This window comes from Apostichopus japonicus, chromosome 22, assembly GCF_037975245.1.
Source record: "Apostichopus japonicus isolate 1M-3 chromosome 22, ASM3797524v1, whole genome shotgun sequence".
Taxonomy (NCBI): Eukaryota; Metazoa; Echinodermata; class Holothuroidea; order Aspidochirotida; family Stichopodidae; genus Apostichopus; species Apostichopus japonicus.
In genome coordinates, this window is record NC_092582.1 from 22,833,402 (window position 1) to 22,857,415 (window position 24,014).

A 24,014-nucleotide genomic window follows, 5' to 3' on the forward strand; every position below is an offset into this window, starting at 1 on the left:
GACGTTTGGCATGAAAATGACCATATTGTTACAATAGAATATTGGGTGAAATTCCTCCATGAATATTACAATTATTTTAAGCCTTTTCATATATTTGTTTATATGTACAGTAGCTCATAGCATCTTGACCTGACCGGTAGTGAAAATGCCACGCTTATCTACATATATATTCTGTATCTTTAAAGTGAATGTGTATAGTACAAAAGGATATTGGTTGCTCATAATATATACCAAAACTTTATAGGTACCAGGGTATGTAGACTTTACTGCAATACTCTTGTACCTGGCTCCAAGTTTGGGTGATCTCTTGCCAGCAATTTGATACCATCTTCATTATTAAAACCAGGAATGTGGTAGATAGATTAACAATTATGCCCTTCTTGTCTGTTGAATTGTCCATGTGCTAGAACATACTGCTGTTCATTTTTGTACAATCTAAGGCATGCACACATATGCATGAGAAAGTGACAAGTGCATGATTACCTGCAGTCAGCAGTGTGAGTACTGTATCTCCATTGAGGTCTTAACTGAAGATTTGATTAGACTTTCACCCCCGAAAATCAGTTCATAACGAGATGGTATGCACAGTTTCTCCTTAATAGTGTCCCTTTAATATTGCCACTGATTAGAGTGTACCTGCGTGCACAGAGTCCCTTTAATATTGCCACTGAATAGAGAGTACCTTCGTGCACAGCATCCCTTTAATATTACCACAGGTTAGAGTGTACCTGCATGCACAGTGTCGCTTTAATATTGCCACTGATTAGAGTGTCCCTGTGTGCACAGCGTCCCTTTAATATTGCCACTGATTAGAGTGTACCTTCGTGCACACTGCACAGCGTCCCTTTAATATTGCCACTGATTAGAGTGTACCTTAGTGGGCAGTTTCCCTTTAATATTACCACAGGTTAGAGTGTACCTGCATGCACAGCAACCCTTTAATATTGCCACTGATTAGTGAGTACTTTCGTGCACAGCGTCCCCTTAACATTGCCACTGATTAGAGTGTACCTGCATGCACATTGTCCCCTTAATATTACCACAGATTAGAGAGTACTTTAGTGCACAGCGTCCCCTTAATATTACCACTGATTAGAGTGTACCTGCATGCACAGTGTCCCTTTAATATTACCACAGGTTAGAGTGTACCTTCTTGCACAGTGACCCTTTAATATTGCCACTGATTAGAGTGTACAGTACCTTCGTGGGCAGTTTTCCCTTTATTATTGCAACTGAATAGAGAGAGAGTACCTGTTGATACAACAGATGCCATTTCTGACACAGTGCATCCATCGTTCACTCTACTCTCACCGTGCTCCCGGTTCAAGTCCGCTGCACCCATCCTGCACTGAGGAAAATCACCGCCATCAATTTCCATGAGTTTGACCTGTCACACTCCATCATTTTCTCTGCAGCCGATATTTAATGACTTCTACTTTTACCCTGTGCAATTTCAAGATGAGAACCTGACCTACACACAGTTGCCATGTGTGATACGAGAAAACAAGAAGAAACAGTGAATCGAAAATCACTGCTCTTATTTCCCCTCTCTCTCTCTCTCTCTCTTCTCTCTGTTTCTCTCATTTCAGTCCTTAAGTTCAGAGAAACATTTTCTTTTGGTATTTGAGCACACATCTGATGCATTAGATGATGAGTTTCCTGAAAAATGAGAGCGAAAGTTTTGTTTACATCTTCTTTGACAATTTTTTATGTGTTCTATTTCTTTTTGGCTCAATGATCTGGTGGATTCTAAAAGAGGAGAGCCCCAATCGAGGGGGGAATTTTTTATTTTTATTTTTTTTCTTAAATTCCCTCGCATTTGAAAATTCTTCTCTGGAAGAATGGATGATACACTCTTTACATGTAAGAAAAAGAAAAGACAAAAAAAAGAGAGAAAAAAATGAAAAGAAGATACTTTATAATGTGTACAGAGACAATAATTTATCCAGTTATTGCAATGCTGTCAAATGCTAGATACAAAGTGGTCAAGTTGGATTTTCTAAGAAAATATAACCAAGTTCAGAGCCTGCCAAAACTGCTATACAATATTTGAGAACTAAATAATTCCCTGGAGTACTGTAAGTTAGTCTACTGTGACAGTGCATACAATGAAGATGCTATTAATATTCATTTTTGGTACTGGAGGAGAAGAACAATGCTGATGGTGTGTAAAATTTCCACCTAAAATTAATACCAAAATTGACTGCAAGGACATAATTTACCAACTTTCTTTCTGTGTTCAGTGATGTTGATATAGGTTTGAAAACTAAATATTATATCATAAAGGCATCTGATCCCTATTGATATTGTTTTAACAAATATTTGTAACATACTAGTGTTTGCATGGGTTATCCGGGTACCCGCAGACGCGATACTACCCGGTTCCTAATTTATTACCCAAATCCTACGCAAAGTGTTATTTTTTTTAATTTTTTTTTTTTTTGCAAACCGACGGTTAGGCGGATTTCCCATTGACTTAGTGTGTTGTTAGGCTATGATGTGGTCGAAGATAACAGCAATAACGAAAGTACCCGTCCGACGCGATACTACCTGGTTCCTAATTTATTACCTGAATTCTACAAAGTGTGATTTTTTTTGGCAAACCGATAGTTAGGCAGATTTCCCATTGACTTAGTATGGTGTTAGGCTACCATGTGGTCGAATAACGAAAGTATTCCATGGATATCTTATAACTGCGTCACAATTTCAGCTAATAAACAGATGGCTATGCTAGATTACCCCATTGACTCAGTGTGTTGTTAGGCTACCATGTGGTCGAAGATAACAGCAATAACGAAGGTATTCCATAGATATCTTATCACTGCGTCACAATTTCAGCGGTATAGGCTAGATTTCCCCCGTTGACTTAGTGTGGTGTTAGGCAACCATGTGGTCGAACGTAACAGTAATAAAGAAAGTATTCCATGGATATCTTATAACTGCGTCACAATTTCAGCGAATAAACAGATGGTTAGGCTTAGCTAGATTTCTCATTGACTTAGTGTGGTGTTAGGCTACCATGTGGAAGAAATAATTATTATTATTATTATTTCATATAAGGAAAGGCTGACAAGGAGTTTTACGAGATGTTTATGGATTATAGACGGATTAACTTAAAACTAATAATCGCAAGTGGCTTTTTACTAATCGTTTATTCAAAATGTGATCAAATTGCGAATCTCGCGGCTAATGCGAACCCTGGGCCTGCATAATAGATAGTAGTAGTAACAACTATTTAAGAGCTAAATTGGATATTTATATGGTCTGATAGAGGTGGAGAGCAAGCATAAGTAGCGGCAGCAGTGCGATGTTGGTAGTGATGTTAATTATATGAAGTTATTAACAAGTTAATGAAAGAAACAAAAGCAAATAGAATTATTGAGGAAGGTTTTATACCTTATCTTTATACATGTACGTATTTGAACATGAAAACATTGTCAGTAGAGAATATAATTCATTTATTATAGCATCCAATATGTAATTTCTTGAAAATTGTGATACACGAGAGTAAACAACTTTTTTCCGGGTACCCAGATACCCGACAGGTAACGGCTCTCGGGTACCCGGTTCCCGATTTTTGGACTCGTGTAAACACTATAACATACACATGTGGCAAGAAACAGATAATCCATTTCCAAATGAATTTGTACAAGATTTCAATGCTTTTAATAAGCATGGGTGAATGTCTTGTATAGAACATTTAGAATTTAGCTTTATACTGTACCAATGTTAAGCAAAGGTGTGGCAATACGGAATCAGTACTTTACACTGTCAGTTTTTGGTGGCCATCGAAAGACAGGCATAGATTGGAAGTACCTGGTATTAATGAGGCATGGCTCGTTGTTAAACTGTTACCAGACGGCTCTAGGCAAGATAGAAAGAAAGAGTTAACTAGTCATGTAGGAACAGGTAAGTGATTCATTCCTATGAATGTAAACCAAGCTGTGTGTTTTGGGGTTTCAAATTGATGGCTGTATGCTTTAAAACAAACTGCCTAATATATAGAAGTTAGCTTTATAACTGTTATTACAAACAAAACCAATTATCAAGGCCTCTTGCAATACATTTTTTTTACTAATACACATCTGTAGTCATGAATGCTCTGGAAAATGTAAAACACTTGATCAAGCATCTTTTTGCTGTACTTTCATTTAACCAGAAATACAATAAAGTCATTTCTAAGTCAGATTGGCATAAATAGTTCATGAAAATCTGGCTCGAAGTAGATTAAGAAGAAAAATAAAAAAAGACAAGACGATAACACAAAAACATAAAGGATAAAATCGAAAGAATAAGTAGGAAACACTTTTTCAAGAGAACTGTTACAACTGTATAGAATGCAAATTATACAATATTTTTTGGGGAAGGCTGACTGCATAATTGCATTCATGATTAGCGAGATGACAAGCACATGAGATGTTATCATTTTCATCTCGATGTGCGGGCTGAAGACGAAGCTCGCTGCCGTTGTCGTCCACGACGACGTGGAGGTCTGAAATGATGACATGACGAGGAGCTGAAGAAATAATTCAAGAGGACAAACGTGACGTTATCTCGCCGTGAAATCTGGATGTCATTGTTTGGTGGGTTTGATCTTAGCAAAGACATCATTTTTTCTTGCAGTTATGTTGTCAGGGCTTGTGAAGTAAACAGTGAAGTAAATATCAGTCCAAAAAAGAAAAAGGGGAAAAGAACTAAAAAAATTATTTGACAAGAATTTTTTGTCTACATTTTAACTTTTAGAACATTGACGAGTGAGAAAAAAAGAAGCACAAGACGATATTAGGATATTTATCAAATTGATAATTAAATTGATCCTTCTAAATTTTGTTCTTTGGGAAAAGAAAGAGCTGGGTAGGTACAGTAGTAAAGAGAATGTACAGTTGTACACCATCACTAACACTATAATAACAAGAAATAAATAGAAACGGTAAATCTCACTGCAGAAAACAACAACAACATTAAGCAAGTTAGATGATGCTTCCACACTGTGTAAAATAGTTATTACTATGTCAACTATTTTAATATGAGGACGTGCATCCTCTTGCCACCATGCCATCATTAATATACTCCTGCATATATATGCACTAATAAAATAACAAGACAGAGTCAGTTTAACAATACCATCATCCAAAACAACAGAATCAATTTAACAATAACATCATCCATGCCACTTCATAGAACAATAGAGTCAGTTTAACAATAGCATCATCTATGCCACTGCATAAAACAATAAGAGTCAGTTTAACAATACTATCATTCGATCCCACTGCATAGAACAATAGAATCAGTTTAACAATACCATCATCCATGCCACTGGATTTAACAACAGAATCAATTTAACTATAACATCATCCATCCACTGCATGAAACAACAGAATCATTTTAACAATGTCATCATCCATCCCAGTGCATTGTACAACAAAGTCAACAATACATACAATAAGATAATTCATCACTTAGGATAATAATAATAATAATAGTACTAATAATAACCAGCAGTTGTTTTACGATGCTTAAGCGACCACAAATATGGGAGAAACCTGTAAGGGCTTAAATGGATTACAACTTACACACTAGGTGGTTTCCAATTCAAGATTTTAACTTAAATTTGGAATCTTTTCAATTTAGAAAGTCATTTCAGTTGGGGAAACCGTAGATTGCTCTTGGATGAAAAACCCACCTTACTATGACCCGGCCGGGTATCAAACCCGGAACCTCCCGATTGCTAAGCCTCATTACTTCAAATGCCACGGCCTTTATCCACTCGGCCACAGCACGGGTATAACACAACAAAGTTCATATAATGATGTTAGATCACTGCATGAAACACCAATGTTAGTAATGACAAGATCCTGCATCACAACACCACAGTGTTAATGATATCTAGAAATCATGTATCATTCTCCTACTTCTGTATTTCAAACAAATAATACCCAAAAGTTCAAATACAGTAGCAGCGGGCATCCATCCCGTCTCATACCGGCATAAACTTACTCACTCAGACATGTATGTGTACGAGAACGACATGAAGGTTGTTCTACAGATCGAATCATCAAATTATCCATTTGCTTATCTGTATCGACATCACCCGTCATATCAACGTACAGTACATATTTTCAGTATCAGGTTAGTTCAGTTTATTCCAGTAGAAAGTTCAAACAATTTGTAAATAGAAAAGTTGATTGGATTAAAAAAAAAAAAGAAGGGAATAAAAGCTAATGAAGATTAAGAAAGTAAAGTGGGTCTACCCTAAACTTTATTATAGATAGCCTTATGGAACAGTGCACAAAAGGTTTAGAGATAATCAAGTGTAAAAAAACATGAGATAAGTAGAGCTGAAAGCCTACAGAAAGATTGTGATATTCCAAAATTGGATAGAAAATATTAAGACCAGCTCTCTGTATAAATGATGTAATGGTGATATAAATGTTGTAAAAAGATGTAATTGGTAAATAAATTATTATTGTAGGATTTCTTTATTAATACTTTGCATAATTACTTTGAATATTTAATTTGAGGTATGAAGGCCCCCTGATTAATTAAAGGTGTTCATCACTTGCCTTAAATGTAATTTAAATAAAAAAATGGGGGGGGGGGGGGAAGAGGTGGAATTTGCAAGGTTTGTCGATGGGATGACTTTTTTGTGTATTGTGTGAATAAACATTTTGAATCATAGTAACCTACATTACAAACAATGTCAGAGAAACACCCCATTAGAACACTTGCCTCAAATGTAATTTAAATATAAAAAAACAGGGTAGGGGAGGGTGGGGGGGGATATGTAAGGGTTGTCGATGGGATGATGTTTTTGTGTATTATTGTGTGAATAAACATTTCGAATTATTGTAACTACATTGCAAACAATGTCACAGTAACACCCTGGAAGAACAGAAGCAGAAAACGATGGAAGGAAAGGAATGAAAAATATAAAATGAAATGTCAGTGAACTGTTAGTCTTTATAGTACATCCACTTACTTGTGTTTATCACTTTTCATTGTAACAGCCTGTGGCCTCTCCATTAGATCACCAATATACAGTTTGCCACAGTTATCTCGTCTTAACACGAACCCGTTCTTCTCCCTACTTGAGATGGTTAGATTGGAGACTTTCGTTGGGTTTTCATAAAAGGGGTGCACTTTTTGAAATACAGAAAGTTCTTTGTTAACCCCCCTCCCCCCCCCACTTCAATAAAGTTATTAAATGGAAACCAAGAGAGTGAAGCAGGAGGCCTCTCTCTTCTTGGTAATGTAAAACTAATTGGTTGAGTTAATAATTATGTTTTTTGCCAAAAATGAAGTGAAATCTGAGTTCAAAATTTGTCGATAAAGGACGATCTCAGATTTTATGCTTTACACAAAAAACTTGAGAACAGATAATGAACCATCAAGATTTAAAGAGCGAGACATAGAGAGAGAGAGGGAAAATCCTCTTAAAGTTTTAGAGGCTGCATTTTATTTTGAGTATGTCACCATTTAGTGCCAGCCTCATTCACTATTGTTAAGGGATGTTTTGTTTTAAAGGGGTGTTAAAACTTTGTCTTTAAGCTCTAGACTACTAACATCATATCAGGAACACTGACATGACGATCTTAGCTCTTAAAAGAAGATTTGTGATTGAATGTTATTACATTAAACTTAATGTGTATAAATGTGATAAAAGTCTTGGTAATGAATCCCCCCCCCCTCCCCCGATTCTTTTGCTGTTCCTCCTTTCCCTGCCCCTCCCACATTAAAAAGAAATAAGCTACTTATGGTTTGGTGCAAGTTATTAATATTTAGTATGTGATGATGTGTGGTGTCACAGTGCCTCCAGAAACTGATTATATTAATTTCTTTCTAAATGTTTTCCAATGAAAGGGGAAGTCACTTTGGAACAATAGAGATAAAATTCTTTATTAAACATGAGGTTAACTGAATTGTAGTAAAAAAAAGAAAATCATATTTAAGGGTAGTGTGTATCGTGTTTATATACAGTTAACTGTACATTATGGTCCTGTAAGTAAAAATCCTTTGTTCCATCTCTTGTTAAGTGTCTTAAGGTAACCCCTCCCCCACACTCCCCTCCCATCCCACCCCTCCTCCATCCCACTCACCCCCCCATCCCACCCCCTGTGCTGTCAGTATATTGTAAGCCTGCCCTAGCTGCACTAGACCTAACTGATCCCTATTTGTAAACTTAATAGTGTACCTCGTACCTTCATTCTGCAGAGGGCAGTGTTGTAAAAAATGTTTGATCTCAAACTGGGTAATTTTACTAAATTCCTACACAGTACAGTGAATGGTGATCACACAGACAACTTGAAATGGTTTTCGTCAGGTATGTCCTCCCACAAGGCAGTGCAAGGGTTTCTCTTCACACGTGACTCACCTATAGATGTTATTTAGTATCAACTGAGCTACAACATCCACTGAATTTAATAGTTGTACCATTAAATATTTATACATTAAATATTTAATTAACATTAAATATACATAAATATACAAAACATAAAAAACATTAAATAAAAAAGACATCCATGTTGCATTACAGATCTTTCGTTTGTGGGTTTCTCTCCTCCTGATTGTGTTGTTCATGGGTATATATATACGAGCCCTATGTTTGTTAATTTTCATTAGACTTACTGTAAGCCTCCTACATGACAGCCTGTACACTACATAAACTGTATATATATATATATATATAGTCAGAGTTCACTATGGGGTCAATCATACCTGAACTACTGTATATATCTAATCATAGGAGAGTTGTCTGCACCCCCCCCCACTCCCCCGTGTTCCACTCTCTCGGTACCTGTTTCGTATCCAGTTTCTCTCTGCTTCCGACCATGCATGCATGCATGCGTGCTTGTCTTTGTATTCTTGTAAGTAATTAAGAATTACTGGTAACACTATCCTCAATTTCCCTTGGGTCAGGAGTAAATTAAGTATTCATGATATAATGGAATCAAAGATACGTGATAGTTTCAATGAAGAGAGCTCGCCACGAGGGACAGTTTGATGCTTATAAGCAGTTATTGGAAAATTTGCAAACCGCTCAATTTTTTTTCCTTCTTTCTGTTTTTTCTTTCCTCCGGTTTTCTCGAGTTGAGCATGCTTTCGAGATTCTTTTGGTGTGTGAGTGGTGTACTACAAGAAATCTCGTATTACACGATGGAGAATCTAGTCTTAAATGCGAAAGGAGCCTTATTCCCTTCGGAAATTAGAATTGTTCGCAGGCTTTCTTCAACGCACTAATTTTGTACAAAGTGTAATTTTTGGCAGCAGAGAGTGTTTATGGTCGGTTTGCTCAATGGTGTTTCTGCATGTTTTGAAATTGTCTTAGATCGAAGAGGTATTGCGTGATTTGGGAGTAGTACGTAAGATAAACTGGTGGATAGGCTTGGAAAGAGTTCCTAACAGAAAAACAGAAATGAGAGAATTTAAATGGTGTCTTAGTTTATTTCACTTACAAATATCTCTTTGGAATATCAATTATTATTGTGAATGAGTAGTGGATTTAGTAGTGGATCCAGAACTATTTTAGTTTTAGTTTCTGTTTTCCTGACATACTTCATGAATATTTAGGAGTGTTAAAAACCCTTCCAAAACTTTGTTGTATTTCATGTCTTCAAAATCAATTAGAAGGTATATCACTTGTGAAATTTTCAAGGCTGGTGGTAGTTTTGGTCAGATTTTATAATGCAAAATGTTGCAGAATTATTCATATCCAGTGTATTTTATGGTAAATATTAAAACTCTGGAGCCATGCAGTTATAATTGATGGTACCTTAAAAGAGTATTACAGCCATCTAACATATTGTCTAGACCATGTATAGGTGGTAGCACATAGATAAAACTAGGGAGCTTCCTGATTAAAACTACATAGGGGGCAGCATATTGATAAACCCTACACTGTACGTGGTGGTGGTGGTGGTACAGTAATGTGTCAACAATATTCGGTTCTAAAATTTTCTTGTCTCACAGTAGTAGCTTCTTAAATTCCTTTTTTTTGCTTTTTTGATTAAAAGGTTTTGAGACTTTCAGCTTGAAATTATAATGCATATCATCATCTGCAACTTCTCCACAATTATATGTATATCTGATTGAGATTAGGTGGAGTTGGAGAGAGTGGTTGTGACCAGGGGGGGGGGGGGGAAGGGATAGGTGGGATGGGATGGTAAAGAAGAAACTCAGAAAGGGAAAGAGATATGGTTGAAGTGCTTTTGAGGATCCTTTGAATAACCTCTAGGATGTCATTTTAATTTACTTCACTTCTTGCCTACCTGTCTCCTCACAACCTTGGCACCCTCATTCTACCGTGTCTAGAATGTCCTGGTAACCTTTCAACCCTGTGCGCCCTCTATGACCGTATATTGCCACTCTCATTCTACCATTCAAATTCTACCATTCAAAGTGTCCGACTTGTAAATTATTCACTGAGATTTGAGAGAAACAAAGAGGCAGGGGTTGGGGGGGAGGGGAATGGAAGGGGTGGGGGAGAATGGAAGGGGTGGGAGAGGAGAGAACAAATTAGCGGATCAGTTTGAAAACTCAGTCTAGAGCAAGGCTCATTGAACAGGAATTGTAAAGTATAACGGTAAGGAACCGCATCGACTTTATTTGGGGAAACATGACGTCTCAATTCTCGAATCTAAATAATTGATGACTTGATTAGGGTTTTCTGATGCTGGCAGCACAGAGAGCCTGAGGGAAAACGGGCGAGTTCCCTTATTTTATTAACACCAAAGTGTTCTGGTACTGAATTCTTCATTTCCTTAAAAATTAGTTTTCACGCCTTTTTCCAGCTGTCGCTTACATTTTTGAGCATATCGAAGGCAAGCTGCCTCGGCCGGCACGGCAGTAGTTAGTTACAACTTGTTGTGCAGCCGTTACAACCGATCGGTTGTTTTAATCAGTCCTCATTCGGGGGGAGCGCAGAGGGGCTTAAATAAGTAATGACACATTGAGGGTATTGTAACGCTGTCGACCGTGTGGGCTTCATACTTTTCTCATTTTATGACAAGAAAGGATGAAAGGTAGAAGGGTATCAGACACCAAACATTATTACAAGGAAATGAACTTTTGCTAGCGAGTTCATCTGCGAGGGAGGTGTCATCATGACTCGTCTGGAGATAGACTCGTGAGTATTATGAGTAAACAAAGCGAGGGAGACAGACAGAGCGTAAATATTTGTGAAATCTGATTGACACAAAACACATTGTGAAAGTCTTAAGAGGATGACATGTTTTATAATTTGCACACAGGGTGTTTAAATAACAAACTGACATAGTTTTTAAGTGATTGTTTTTGTTTTTCAGACTGAACTGCTTTTAGTACAGTAGTGTTGTTGAATAGTTTCTATTAAAAGTTGAGCTGAGTTTGAGATCAATGTAAGCATACAAGCTAGTCACATGTGGGTATCAGTAATCTAGACTGAATGCATATCGGCATGTCTCTCTGAGTCTGCGTTCAGTCTGGACTGTAAGCATACAAGAATGTCAGTCTGAGATCAGTCTGGTCTGTAAGCGTACATGTATCTCTGATTCTGAGATCAGTCTAAACTTTAAATACACAGGAATGTCAGTCTGAGGTCAGTCTGGTCTGTAAACATACAAGCTTGTCGCTCTGAGGTCTCCATTACCAGTGACAGTCTGTCAGAGGGACCCTCTGCTCTTGACTGTTTGATTGCTAAATTTCCAAACCCTTCCTCCAGACTTCTTGCAATTCAGCTGCCATTGTGTTTTCACTTTCATTATTGAATAGAAAGGTTTAAAAGTCAACTACACCATCATGTTATTCAATGAATGCGTGTTAAGAAAGACATCATTTCCAAGCATGTTTTTAAAGCTTTTCAAAAACACTTGTCTGTTTCTTTTCCCTCCAGTATCTGCCTTTCCGTAAAAAATTTTCTATTCCGATTCTCTTTCTCTCCTCGGTCGCAAACCGTACCGTACAGCAATATTCACCTAAAGTACAAAAACTCGGTATTAAAGGAAAGTGATAATTTTCAACGAACTAGTAGAGATTGATTTACAGAATGAGTCAATACTTTAAGGAGTCTGTTCAAGGAGTCTGTTCAAAGCTCTTCATGACGAAGTCAAAGAACGAGTCCATCTCTCTGTTGAGTTCTCGAGGGTTCTGTCAACTCTGACTGCGAAAACACAGGAAATGAAGAAACAAGTGTTATCACCAAATACACCTTTAATAAGATTTAAACTTTACACAGCACAGTCATGGAGTCTTCCTTTAGTAAACAGTTTGCCATTTCACAACTCACCGTAGAAGCGGCCGATGTTCTCCCGCCTCTCCCGACGACGGTCAATTATCTCCAGAGAAATCCCCTCCAAGGCTCGCAATATTTGATCTGCAGATCACAGACCAGAGTTTAAACCAGTTCAATCTACAAATTGTTAGCAGAACGAGGCAAGTCTGGCATGAAGATCACATTTTGAGTTTTTATTGAACTTTCATACACTAGTCGTCTGTTAGTGAAGGTGAGTGTTAGTAGGGTCATAGGTCACACGACAGGCCAGAGGACGTAGAGTGTTTGAAGGGTTACAAAATAAAAATAAAACACAAATCCCCCCCAGAAAAAAATCAAAAAATGCATACATATACATATACTTCAGTGTTAGGTGATTTACTAAATCTAGCCTATACTTTCTAAAGATGGGGGTACTGTGTAATAATAACAGCGTTAAAGAGACCAAACGGTATAAAATGCCCTTGAATATATGATCTCAAGCAAACTACTTGCTGAAGAGAAGAAATTCATTAGTCAAATCTTGTCCATTAATATCTTTATGCATCACTGTATGTGATCTGAAAATATTCCTGTTCATGCGCAGTTTGCATTAGTTTAGTGAACCTCAATGATACATTTTTGATGTGATGATCTCAGATGAACACTGCATTTCATCAAGTTTGGAAGGGAGAGTCGGGGGGGGAGGAGAGGGGGAGAAGTCAGACCAATTTTCAGTGATGTTGAAACTGTTCCATGGAAGTGTGAAAAGCTCTGCTATGACCATGTCTCCATCCCTTCTCCCTCATCCCCTGGGTGTCAGGAGCCCTGCGACTTCTCCTGATGAGCATTCAGAGAGCTACATTCATGGCAGATGGATCCTCTGCTCTCGTTCCCGTACCTGTTCTCGACGGTCAGTAAGGCTCTGCACTTTGTCTCTATAAATTACTATGGTCTCTGTGTACAAAAACTGCTGTGCGTACTTGTACTTGTGTACACTATATATAGTAATTTGACCATTTTACATAGCAATACCTGTATGACCATTTTACATAGCAATGTAACCATTTTGCATAGCATTTTGTGATGCGGTACTGGATAAATTATTCCCTGTCAGCCTGTGTCAGGAGCGGAACCAAATCAGCTGTTTCCATAGGCATTCTGTACCATTCACAGAAACCTCAGCTGAGCGACCCTGCACCGCGGCAAGTTTAAATACGTATGTCAAGAACTGGGTTTGAGTCAGAAATCTGATTTGGGGATCGCTTATGGGGAGGGGGGTAGGTTGAAGCACTCCATCCAAAACTGCTTTGACAGGCCATTGCATATGGCATGATTTATTATGGTTATGCTACATTAAATTGGCTCATTGTCAGCCATCTTGGAAGGTCTTTATGTCTGCAAACTGTGCATGCATGGGTATATACCTATAGTACAGTACAGTACAGTACTGTACTTCCATTACCAGAACAAGTTCAATGTTCTAGTTTGCCATCTCTGATGATATCTTTAAAAGACTTTTTGAAGTACAAATTTGAATGTTCATCAGCCGAGATAACAGATTTGACATGATGATGCATTTACTGTCGTTCGTCATGTATCATCGCCTCCAATCGCCAAAGCTGCGAGAGCTCATAGATCTGCATTTCCATGTTAAAGTAACAGACACACAAACTTATGTTAACAAAAAGGAACATGAATTTGTGTGCTTGTACAGTAGAAGGATTGAAGGGTATGCAAAGACACAGAAAGTACACACACATTTGTCGACGTCAGTCTAGTTTGATCCTAGTCGCCTCGCAGTATTTTATAAAGTCTCTTTTGCTCTTATAATATATGCAACTATCCTATCTTTGCAAGCCCAGGGCAAATCTTGAAGGATAATTTCTGGTTGTCCAAAATAGAAATGAAAGAATGTTGAAAAATCAAAGAATGCTCAATATGTACACTTGTAGGAGAGATGGGTAAACTTTGGTGAATAGAACACTAGCTTTTTGGGCCGGTAGAACTTCTCCTCTTCGGATGGATCATGGTCCTATGACTACTGTTCCTTGACTTCAGTATCTCCAAAGTTAGAGAGATTGGTACCAGTTTATTTAAATTAAAAACTACTTTAGGGTATTTAGCAACAATGCAATCTGATTTTTTAAATATAAACTACTGTATCTATGTAAGTTATGTGTGTTGATATGTCTGACGCATAGTTGGCTTATCTCTATGTATTAAGTTTGTACTCTAACTTGTGAGTTGAATCTGAACATCCTGTTAGCAACTGTACAGTTTGTGAGTCTTCTTTGGTTTGTTTATATCAATCAGTGATCTTGCACAGAAGGTGACACTCCCCCCTCCCTCCCCCCACCCCCCCCCGCACACGATGGATGCAGCTCACTATAGGGGTGGTATAATAATCCAGTAGATCTGGTCGGTGCAAAATTCAAAGATGCACATTTACAGTAATTATGACTGGGGGTTCTTTGCGACACACTAAATTAGAACATTGTACTACACTCCTCTCTGTTACCCGTCTCGACGCCCTACCATTGCACCTTCCCATTCCACCTAGCCTAATGACTGGTAAACAAGTTTTGCACTTTCATTGCCGAGGTTTGCTCTGCGGCAAAGTGTTTCAGCGTCATTCATGAATTATTTATTGCCAAGTTAGAACTATTTGCATATTATTCATTGCAAGTTATGGAACTATTTGCAACTTTTTCCAACTACATGTGGAAATAACTTGCAGTGTGTATTTTACTATCAATGCTACTTTGGCAGTCTTTCGTAGTACAAACAACCATCTCAATGTGCTATCACTCACTCTCATCTGTAGGGTTGTTTTTGAGGGCAAGAGGAGGGGGGAGGAAAGGGGGAGGGTTTAGCCAGTGACCTGGGATTGGTGAAGGGACAGTCTGATAGGCTGAGTACTGTAGATTGGAAAGTGAGACAACTGACTGGTACAGTAACTATATAGGTACAGTAACTATTATTGTCTCTAATTACTATACCCCGACCAGTACATTTTATATTTTGTATATTTACTTTGTTCCTCGCTTACCTGTCTCCTCACAACCTTGACACCACATTCTACCGTGTCTAGTATGCCCTGGTAATCTTTTAACACTGTGCACCCTCAGCGACCGGCTCCTCCGGTCGTTGCCCTCCCTTCTCATTCTACCATCCAAAGTGTTTACACATACGTTTTATATTTTGTATATATTTGTCATTTACTTTTTTGGATTTTTTTTTATTGTTGTACCTAAGTTATATTATTTTAGTTTGTTATAAATTTCTTTTGTTGCAGGATATGAGGAATTCGATGTCAACCGGGAGTCGTACGAAATCGAATCCAGTTTCGACTACGGTTTCCGTCAACGGTCGAACACTGCCATCCGGTTGGAGAAACTGAAGCAGGACCGACAAGCCCAGAAGAAATGTCAGAGAATCCAGTGGAAGGAAGACTGTAGCTCGTTCCCGGGTAGGTTTAAAAAATTATATGCCTTGGAAAACCGAAAATGATTAATTTATTTGAGAGAGAGAGAGAGAGAGGGGTGGAGAAAGAGGTGGAGAAAATAAATTGAAAATGACAAAATGATGAAATGAATTCAGTATGTTCTTCAAACATCATCAATCTCCCAAATGTGCTAGGAAGTCAAATAAATGGTCGGCTTTTGATGGAATATTTGAAATCTTTCTTCATATTTTGAATCAGATTGTCAAATTCAACATTCCTCAAAATTTTGGATTGATATGGAGCGGAGGGTGTCAGAATTCCAGTAAGTACTGCAAAACTGCATAGTCGTACAGTATGAGCAATTTTGCATTAATGAATATTCATTGATGTCAATTTGTTATTCAATAAATTATCATGAAGTAGACTGCTAGCTTGGAGCTTTGCAATGTCACTTAAATCCTACCAAAAAATAAATAAAATAAAAATGTGACAGCATTGATAGGGTCATTTTGTTCTGCATAGCGCAGTGCTTAATATCAGTATTTAGTATGTATGTATGTGTGTGTATGTACATGTGTATGTGGTAATTGGTTGATTTAGATAAAAAGAATAGAATGGAATTCGAGAGGGAGGGAGAAATAGACAAAATGGTTGTGATTCCCTGCTATATCTGGGTATACATAGAATTTACCAAGGGGGTTGTACCCAAAGGGTGATGTACCAGTTAGGGATGATGCTGTAAGACCGACAGCAGTCATTTGCCCCCCCCCCATCCACCCCATCCCCATCCACATTGAACGACTAAGTTTGAATCGTGCACAGATTGCACTGGTTGTGACAGTAAGTATTATTCGTATATTTTTTATATTTTTAATGGCAAACTTCCTAATATTTCTGCTTTTGACTTTAATCCATCGGCTTCAGAGATTGAAACGATGTACGGTGAGTGTAACTGACAACAGTCCATCCTGAGTTTTTGAGTTCCATCTTATGGGTTCATTTCTTTCGAGGATTAAATTTTTTGCTGTTATCTGGTGTTCAAATCATATCTTTCTATATTTTCCAACTGTTTTTTTGTTTGTTTTATAATTATAAATCTATCGACCAATTTATTCCAACTCTTTTTGCTGTTATCTGTTTCTTTCTTAATTGTTTTCTTCTTCATACAGTTTTGGCCAGTTTTATTGAAGAAGCCTTGTTTTGGGTGACGGAAGTTACTTTTGAAAAATGTAGCGATCTAAAAAAAACAAAATTTTATATCGGTGCTAGTACTGTATCGTAGTTTGTGAAGACACTATGAAACCTGTTCATTGAGGTGTCTTCCTGTTAAAATTCACTACTGATTAATTTTAATAAAATAAATTAAAACGTCTTTTGTATTGTGCCATGATTTCGTACAATATTTTAGAAGGAGAAAAGTACAGCATACTGAATTTATGATTTATTGATGATAGACTTTGACATTAGCACATTCGCTGACCTCGCATGCATACATGAGACGCAACATGATTCAAATGTCTTTGACCAATCAGGAGAAAGAACGGTGAAGTGCCATCTTCCGATTGGTTGCTTGCCCGCAGACAGGCAATCGTCGCCGTCAAGTTGCCATATATTTGTGTGCATTTGTCGAGCATATTTCGGTGTCATTAAGAAAAAAACCCAAAAACATCTCTATCATACTCATTAAAAAGAAAATAGCATCTCAGCTCGGTTGGCAAATAATTCTCAAGTGTAAAGTAATGCACCATTTCACTCAAATATTTGTTAAATTAGAAAAGGAATTTTTACAGTTCTCTCACCTTCCATGCACCCCACAGCTTGTAGACTTACAACATTCGAACAGCGATAGTACATTACCTACATTTCTTGAGGGAACTTGTTTTTGAAATTTTGTTTTGTTGTCACTGCTTTGGTTGTGCGCTGTACATTCAACCCTTCCTTGCCTTTCCCACGAATTCATTATGCACGTATTATTTGTGCCGTATACTTTCTTACACGCTGTGCAGTTTTTACTTCCTTCCGTTTCGTCTCTTCAGGCCCTACAGAACAAAGTAATATCTTCTACTAAATGAAATAAGATATATACTGTGGCAGAGATCCTGCAAGATTTTTGAATGTTGCCTACCTACATTAATATAATTTTTTTTTCTGTGTGGTAGATTTTTTGGCATATTTTCTATAAGGACTTTGCCACTGTTTCTACACCCATATTTAACAAAAACACAAGCATTGTGTGATGGGAAAATTTGTGAAACTAAGACGTTTAAATGAGCACCCCTTGGGATACCAAGCCAGTTTGGAAAATTTTCCAGTGCTAATACCACTCTATACTGTCCTCCCATATCATGCTTCAAAGCACTCATATTGACAGTACAAACAGTTCCTAACCTTTATCTGATAAAAACATGGTATTTATACTGCTCACATTGACACTAAAAGTGCTCTAAAGCAGGACCAGACAGTACAAGTACAGAAAAAAAGTGTCCCAACTGTGTGGGGATATCAGCCAGGACTATTTCTGAATGCTAATACCATTCTATACTGTCCTCTGATATCATGCTTCAAAGCACTCATACTGGTAGTATGAACAGTTCCTAACCTTTATCTGATAGGAAAACCTTCAAGATATTCATACTGCTCATACTAGTACAAGTGCTTTGGAAGTGTGACATGAAAGTGCAGTAAAAATTGTCCCAGCCATTCTGGACAATTTCCCAATGCTAATAGCACTGTATACTGTCCTCTCCTCTCATGCTTCACAACACTTGTACTGACAGTATGAACAGTTCCAGACTTTTAGTTTAAAATAGAAACATGTCATTTATACTGTTGAGGTTACCGTTTTAATTTTCTAGCCCAACAATGATATTTCATATTAATTACACCCAATGCTTTTGTTTTTATTCATTTTGATGTCAGTTGCTTTTTGTTCTACATGAAGACAAACCACCCTCTTGGTAAGGCAATTTCACGAATGCATACAAAACAAACATGTTCATCTGATACACGACTTGTTCTTAGAGAACATGAACTGTACACTGACTGCATGCAGCTTTAATATTTAACTAAATGTGTCACTGTTATTGCATATATGTTATTGCATTAATAAGCACTCACTTGGGATAATTTTTTGGCTAAGTACTGTTTTTTTTCTTTCATATCCCACTTCAGAGCACTTGCACTTGTCATTATGAGCATTACAAATGTCATGTGTTTCTATCAGATCAAGGTTAGGAACTGTTTATACTGTCAGTACGAGTGCTTTGAAGCATGATATGGGTGGACAGTATATAGTGGTATTAGCATTAGAATCAGATAAAGGTAGGAACTGTTTAAACTGTCAGTATGAGTGCTTTGAAGCATGATATGGGTGGACAGTATAAAGTGGTATTAGCATTAGGGAATCGGCTGGTAATTATTTCAGCCAAAGATGAATATTCATGACTTGTTCATGTATATTAATATCTATTAAAGGCACTCATAATACAGGTTCACACTTTGCATTCATTGTTAAGTAAAATAAGTTCAACTTTTTCTTATTTTTATTTTTGTTTGGTTAATCAGATGAAGAAGAGGATGATCTGTTCGGGAGGAAGGAGGTCAAACCGGTCCAAAAGACACTCCGGTCGGCTCTGTCCCAGCAACTGGAGCAGTATCCGCAACAGGCTAGCAATCCGTTCTCGGAATTTGCAAAGTTCGATGGAAAGGTAGGTATCGTCACTAATAGCAGTCAATAGGAACTGTTTATACTGTCAGTATGAGTGCTTTGAAGCATGATATGGGTGGACAGTATATATTGGTATTAGCATTAATTACAGTAGGAAATTGTCCTAGAATTAACTCATACATATGTTTTTACTTCGCTCCTCGCTTATCTGTCTCCCCACAACCTTGGCACCCTCGTTCTACCGTGCCTAGAATGTCCTGGTAACCTTTCTTAACACTGTGCGCCCTCTATGACCGACCCCTCCGGTCAATGCCCCTCCTCCTTCTCATTCTACCATTCGAATAATGATATCATACTAAAAAAATATTAAATAAATTCAATTTTTTTCTTTCTTCAAAAACATATTTACAGTACCTACATTTTAATACACTTTGTTAATTCAAACAGTATAAGTTTGCTTTTTAAATCATTTATATTACACCAGAAAGAAAAAACACCCCAAAAGCAGAAACTCTTTGGTTATTGTCATAGGCGTACGGGACCATTTCGGTTTGGGGGGGCAGAAACTTTTGTGCCCGAAATTTCCCGTGACACTATCTAAGCGGAGCGCCACCATCGGTTGGCGCGTAGCATACAAGAATTTTTTTGGCAAAATATGCCTCTCAGATTGCCGGAAATGGCACTTCTGAGGCCTTGCAAGTTGCATCTAGACATTCTTTATTTTATAATCTCACGTTTAGAACTTTACACTTCCCCAAAAATTTGGTAAATTAGAAGAAGAAAAAATGGTAACATCACTTTGACGGGGAAAACTAGGACAGTATATTTTTTAACTCCTATTTAAAAGGATACTTATCAGGCTGGTAAAGATCCTTGGAAGTGCAGAAGTCCTGATAGGAAACTTCTAGAGTATAAATCCAAGGTAATCCGGGCGAATTTCGCGAAAATTTTTCTAACTCCGAAAAACACAGTGAGACACTTTGTGGGTAGAAAAATGAAGGAAGGCCATTAGGGCCAGTGAGGGTGTACAGTGTTAAAAGATTACCAGGGCATTCTAGACACGGTAGAATGCGGTGCATAGGTTGTGGGGAGACAGGTAAGTGGGTCACTCGTAAATATATAAACCAGTAAGTTTTATAATATTAGAAGAAGAAAAAATGGTAACATCACTTTGACGGGGAAAACTAGGACAGTATATTTTTTAAGCTCCTATTTAGTTACGGTATGTATTATTTTAACACAGTACTCAGCTACCCCCAGAAAAACATACATTTTTCAACGACACGTAGGCGGGAAAATGTCACTGTGTCGGGTGAGACTGCAATTTGTCTCACAATAAAAGTATAAAAAATAACAAAGAATATGATAAACCTGTACTTTTAGGCTTGTAGGCACTCCCCCCCCCCCCCACCATCCAAGAAAAAGAAAATGTTTCTTATATACACTCATGTCTGGGATGTCCAGGTATACAGTTGACTAGTTAGAAAAAAATGTTTACTACGGTTTTTTCACTTCAGAGACTGCTAATATCCATGCATGCTTGTCACCACGATTGTGAGCGGCGTTCCCTGTTAATAATTTTGGGAGATAGTGCAAAAAGCGTGGTAGCCCAGATGAGCTGCGCTTACGGTGGTGTTACATGGAAATATTCGGGCATCATGATGCTAAATTAAGAAAATCATTAGGCCTATATTAATATTAATGTCACAAAACAAATAACACAGAACGCTCTCCACGGAATTTTCGGGCAAAAATATGAAAAAGATTCGGGCAAGCTACTACATATTTATATATATATATTTTTTTCTCCTCTTAGGCTGCCCGAATTTTTCAGGACTTTTGCCCGAATTTCTTGTCCTCTGGGAAATTTGGGGGGGCAGTCTGCCCCCCCGCCTCGTACGCCTATGGTTATTGTTGTTGTTGTTCTGTCTTGAAAACTGTCTATAGAAAGAGAGTAAAACTTCTTACATCAGCCCCCCCAAGTTCTTCATCAAAAAGCCAATTTATATTTTTAAATATTTGATGCGGCCAATTTTTTCGTCGACTGGAATCATTCTGAGAAAGAAACTAGGTCTAGGTCATGCTCGATGTCCTCTCCAAATTCAACACACTTTCTGTAAGACTCTGGCTTGGAGCAGACGGCCGTAAAATATTACACGACGACGTCGGTCTCGGAATGACTGCAGTTATAAGCAGAGATAAAGACTCCTCAGCGCAAAATGTTCTAAAAAATAAAAAAAAAATAAAAGCGAAATTAGATGGATTGGGGGAGATCCCTTTAATATTTCGTATTTCGTCCTTGTTTCACTTCGACATCTCTACAATTAGAGGTGCGATATCTTTATGTTTAGCAGAAGCCCTTTAATAACTGTACTACCAAGCTCAAAGTCTGTTTCTTCAGTGCTATTAACAAAAAAAAGCTGCTATTTGGCACTTTGGTTTCTATATAAAGAAAAAGAAGGAAAATGAAAGAACAACTTGATTGTACCATGGCACAGTAGAGCTTCAGTGGTTAATTTATTTCAGTGTTTACATGTACGTTTAAATGGTAATCGATTCATTCCGGCTTCGGTTATTAATTGATCAAATTTGATCGTAAATTTTCAGTTTTTTTTGTTACGTAGGTTCTTTGTGTTGCATTTAGTCATTGGGTAACTAGGAAAAAAAAAGGAAAAAAAAAGGGAGATGGCTTGGAAGGAGATCATTCATCAATTAAGAGAATTGTCGATGAGATTTAAACTTGTTAGGAGAAGGGGTGTGGGGGAGGGGTAGGGAGGGATAAGAGATGGGGAAGAGGGGGTAAGATTTTCACCTGGTCATATTCTTTTCTCTATACTCGGTATATAGTATATAATGAATTCAAGTGATGTCAATATAAATGTGTTTTATATTGGTTGAATGAAGATATGTGCAATGGGGGGGAGGGGAGGGGATGGAGGAGAGGCTGTGGAGGGAGGTTGAAACCCAGGATGTGCTACTATTTTGTGGTAGTTTAGACCGATAGTCCGGCATTCCCCTCCTCCCACTGCTCTTACAGTGCCTGCTGCTATAAGGTTTGGTTTTTTGTGTTCTTAACTCCCATTAATTTTAGAGAAGAAATAATATGTTGAGAAGAACAGGTTCTATGCAATCACACTGTATTAAAGGGAGTAACAGAGGTGAGGGATATTGCATGAGTAGAGTGGGGAATATAGAAAGGGTGGTAGTGGGTGGTACACAGTATGGGTGGCAGTGGGGGATGTGGTATGGGTGGTAGTGGGGGATGTGGTAAGGAGAGCAGTGGGGATATAGAAAGGGTGGTAATGGGAGATATGGAAAGGTTGATAGTGGGGTATGTGGTAAGGGTGCCAGTGGGGGATATGGAAAGGATCGCCGAGGGAGGTATGGATGCGATGGTTGTCGGAGATGTGGAAAGGAGTGGTAGTGGAGATGCGGAAAGGGATTGTAGTGGGGATGTTGAGAGGTAGAGGTGTGTCAAGAGGGGTGGTCGGTGAGAAATGGAAAGGGTGGATAGGGGGTGCCAAAAGGGGTGGTCGGTGAGAAATGGAAAGGGTGGATAGGGGGTGCCAAAAGGGGTGGTCGGTGAGAAGTGGAAAAGGTGGATGGGGGTGTCAATAGGGGGTGGTCCGTGAGCTCAGAGGAAAAGGTGGATAGGGAATGTTAAAAGGGACGGTTGAGGGAAGTGGAAAATGGATGGTAGTTCAGGATGTGAAAGGGGTGGTTGTGGAGGATGTGGATAGGGATAAAAGTGGAGCTGTAGAAGGGATGATGTTGTGTCTATGCGCCTGAGAATAATATAAAGAACTGCCCCTATGCAAACGTTGTCAGACTGCCAACACTTCATGTTCGTGTGTGTGCGCTTCTGTTCTTCGCAGGCTCACATCGGATCGGGAACCAGCATCAAAAAGATTGGTATCTTCTTGGACATGTGTGAGGGGGATGCCAGGGAGTTCCCCTTGGAGATACAAGTGGTCGGCACGGCAAAGGTCAGCGAGGTCATTGGCTTGATATGCTGGCACTACAAAAACGAGGGATACGAACCACCGTTAAGGTATGACAGAGATTCTCCCGAGGGTAGAGAAAGTAATTGATATAGAAGCAGTCAGTAGTTCCTAACAATACGTGTTGGTGAAGTAACATTGTAAGATGCCTTGGATTTGCTAGACTAGGCTAGGTTTTATAGAATAAGCTTTGCCCTCAGGCTTCTTATCGGGCCTGAGCTTTTTCCGGGAATTCGCGGAATATCCATGTTTTCTTTTCTACCTCGGGGACAAATACTATTATCCTTACACACTGTAACATACGCAAACTGGAGCCTATACCGCAATTTTTGCAAAGTTCTGTGATTTTTTTTTTACCAAGGCTCATCACTGTCTTATACATCCTTGGTAATCAGAGGAGATCTACATGAATATTGGAAACAGCTACTTCCTGCCCGGAAAAAAGGTCTAAGTCAAAGTTCAACGAAAAGTTCTTCAATTCTTGAAGACTTTCAAACTTGTACGATATTAATCTAGTATCAAAGACACACGTAATATAAATAGGCTACACAATATTTCTCCCCATTCCAGATAGAAAACCTGACTGAGTTTTGAGATCAATAAATTTGAGGAATTTCAATACATCGTACTACACCAGTGAGGAAGCAGATCGTTAGTCTGTGTGGTGTTATCGTT

At 38.2% G+C, this 24,014-nt stretch overlaps 1 protein-coding gene across 6 annotated transcripts in view; it reads left to right on the forward strand.

The window, feature by feature from the left end:
* The window catches only part of LOC139963787 (target of rapamycin complex 2 subunit MAPKAP1-like), a 37,350-nt gene that overhangs the window by 3,976 nt on the left and 9,360 nt on the right, over positions 1–24,014 (forward strand). For 5 of the 6 annotated variants that reach the window (XM_071964915.1, XM_071964916.1, XM_071964913.1 and 2 more), the window contains exons 3-6: positions 15,522–15,695; positions 16,596–16,613; positions 19,236–19,378; positions 23,214–23,389. In XM_071964915.1, the coding sequence (XP_071821016.1) occupies positions 15,522–15,695; positions 16,596–16,613; positions 19,236–19,378; positions 23,214–23,389 (511 nt within the window). The remainder of the gene's footprint in view (positions 1–15,521; positions 15,696–16,595; positions 16,614–19,235; positions 19,379–23,213; positions 23,390–24,014) is intronic. The other variant, XM_071964917.1, reaches the window with a different exon arrangement.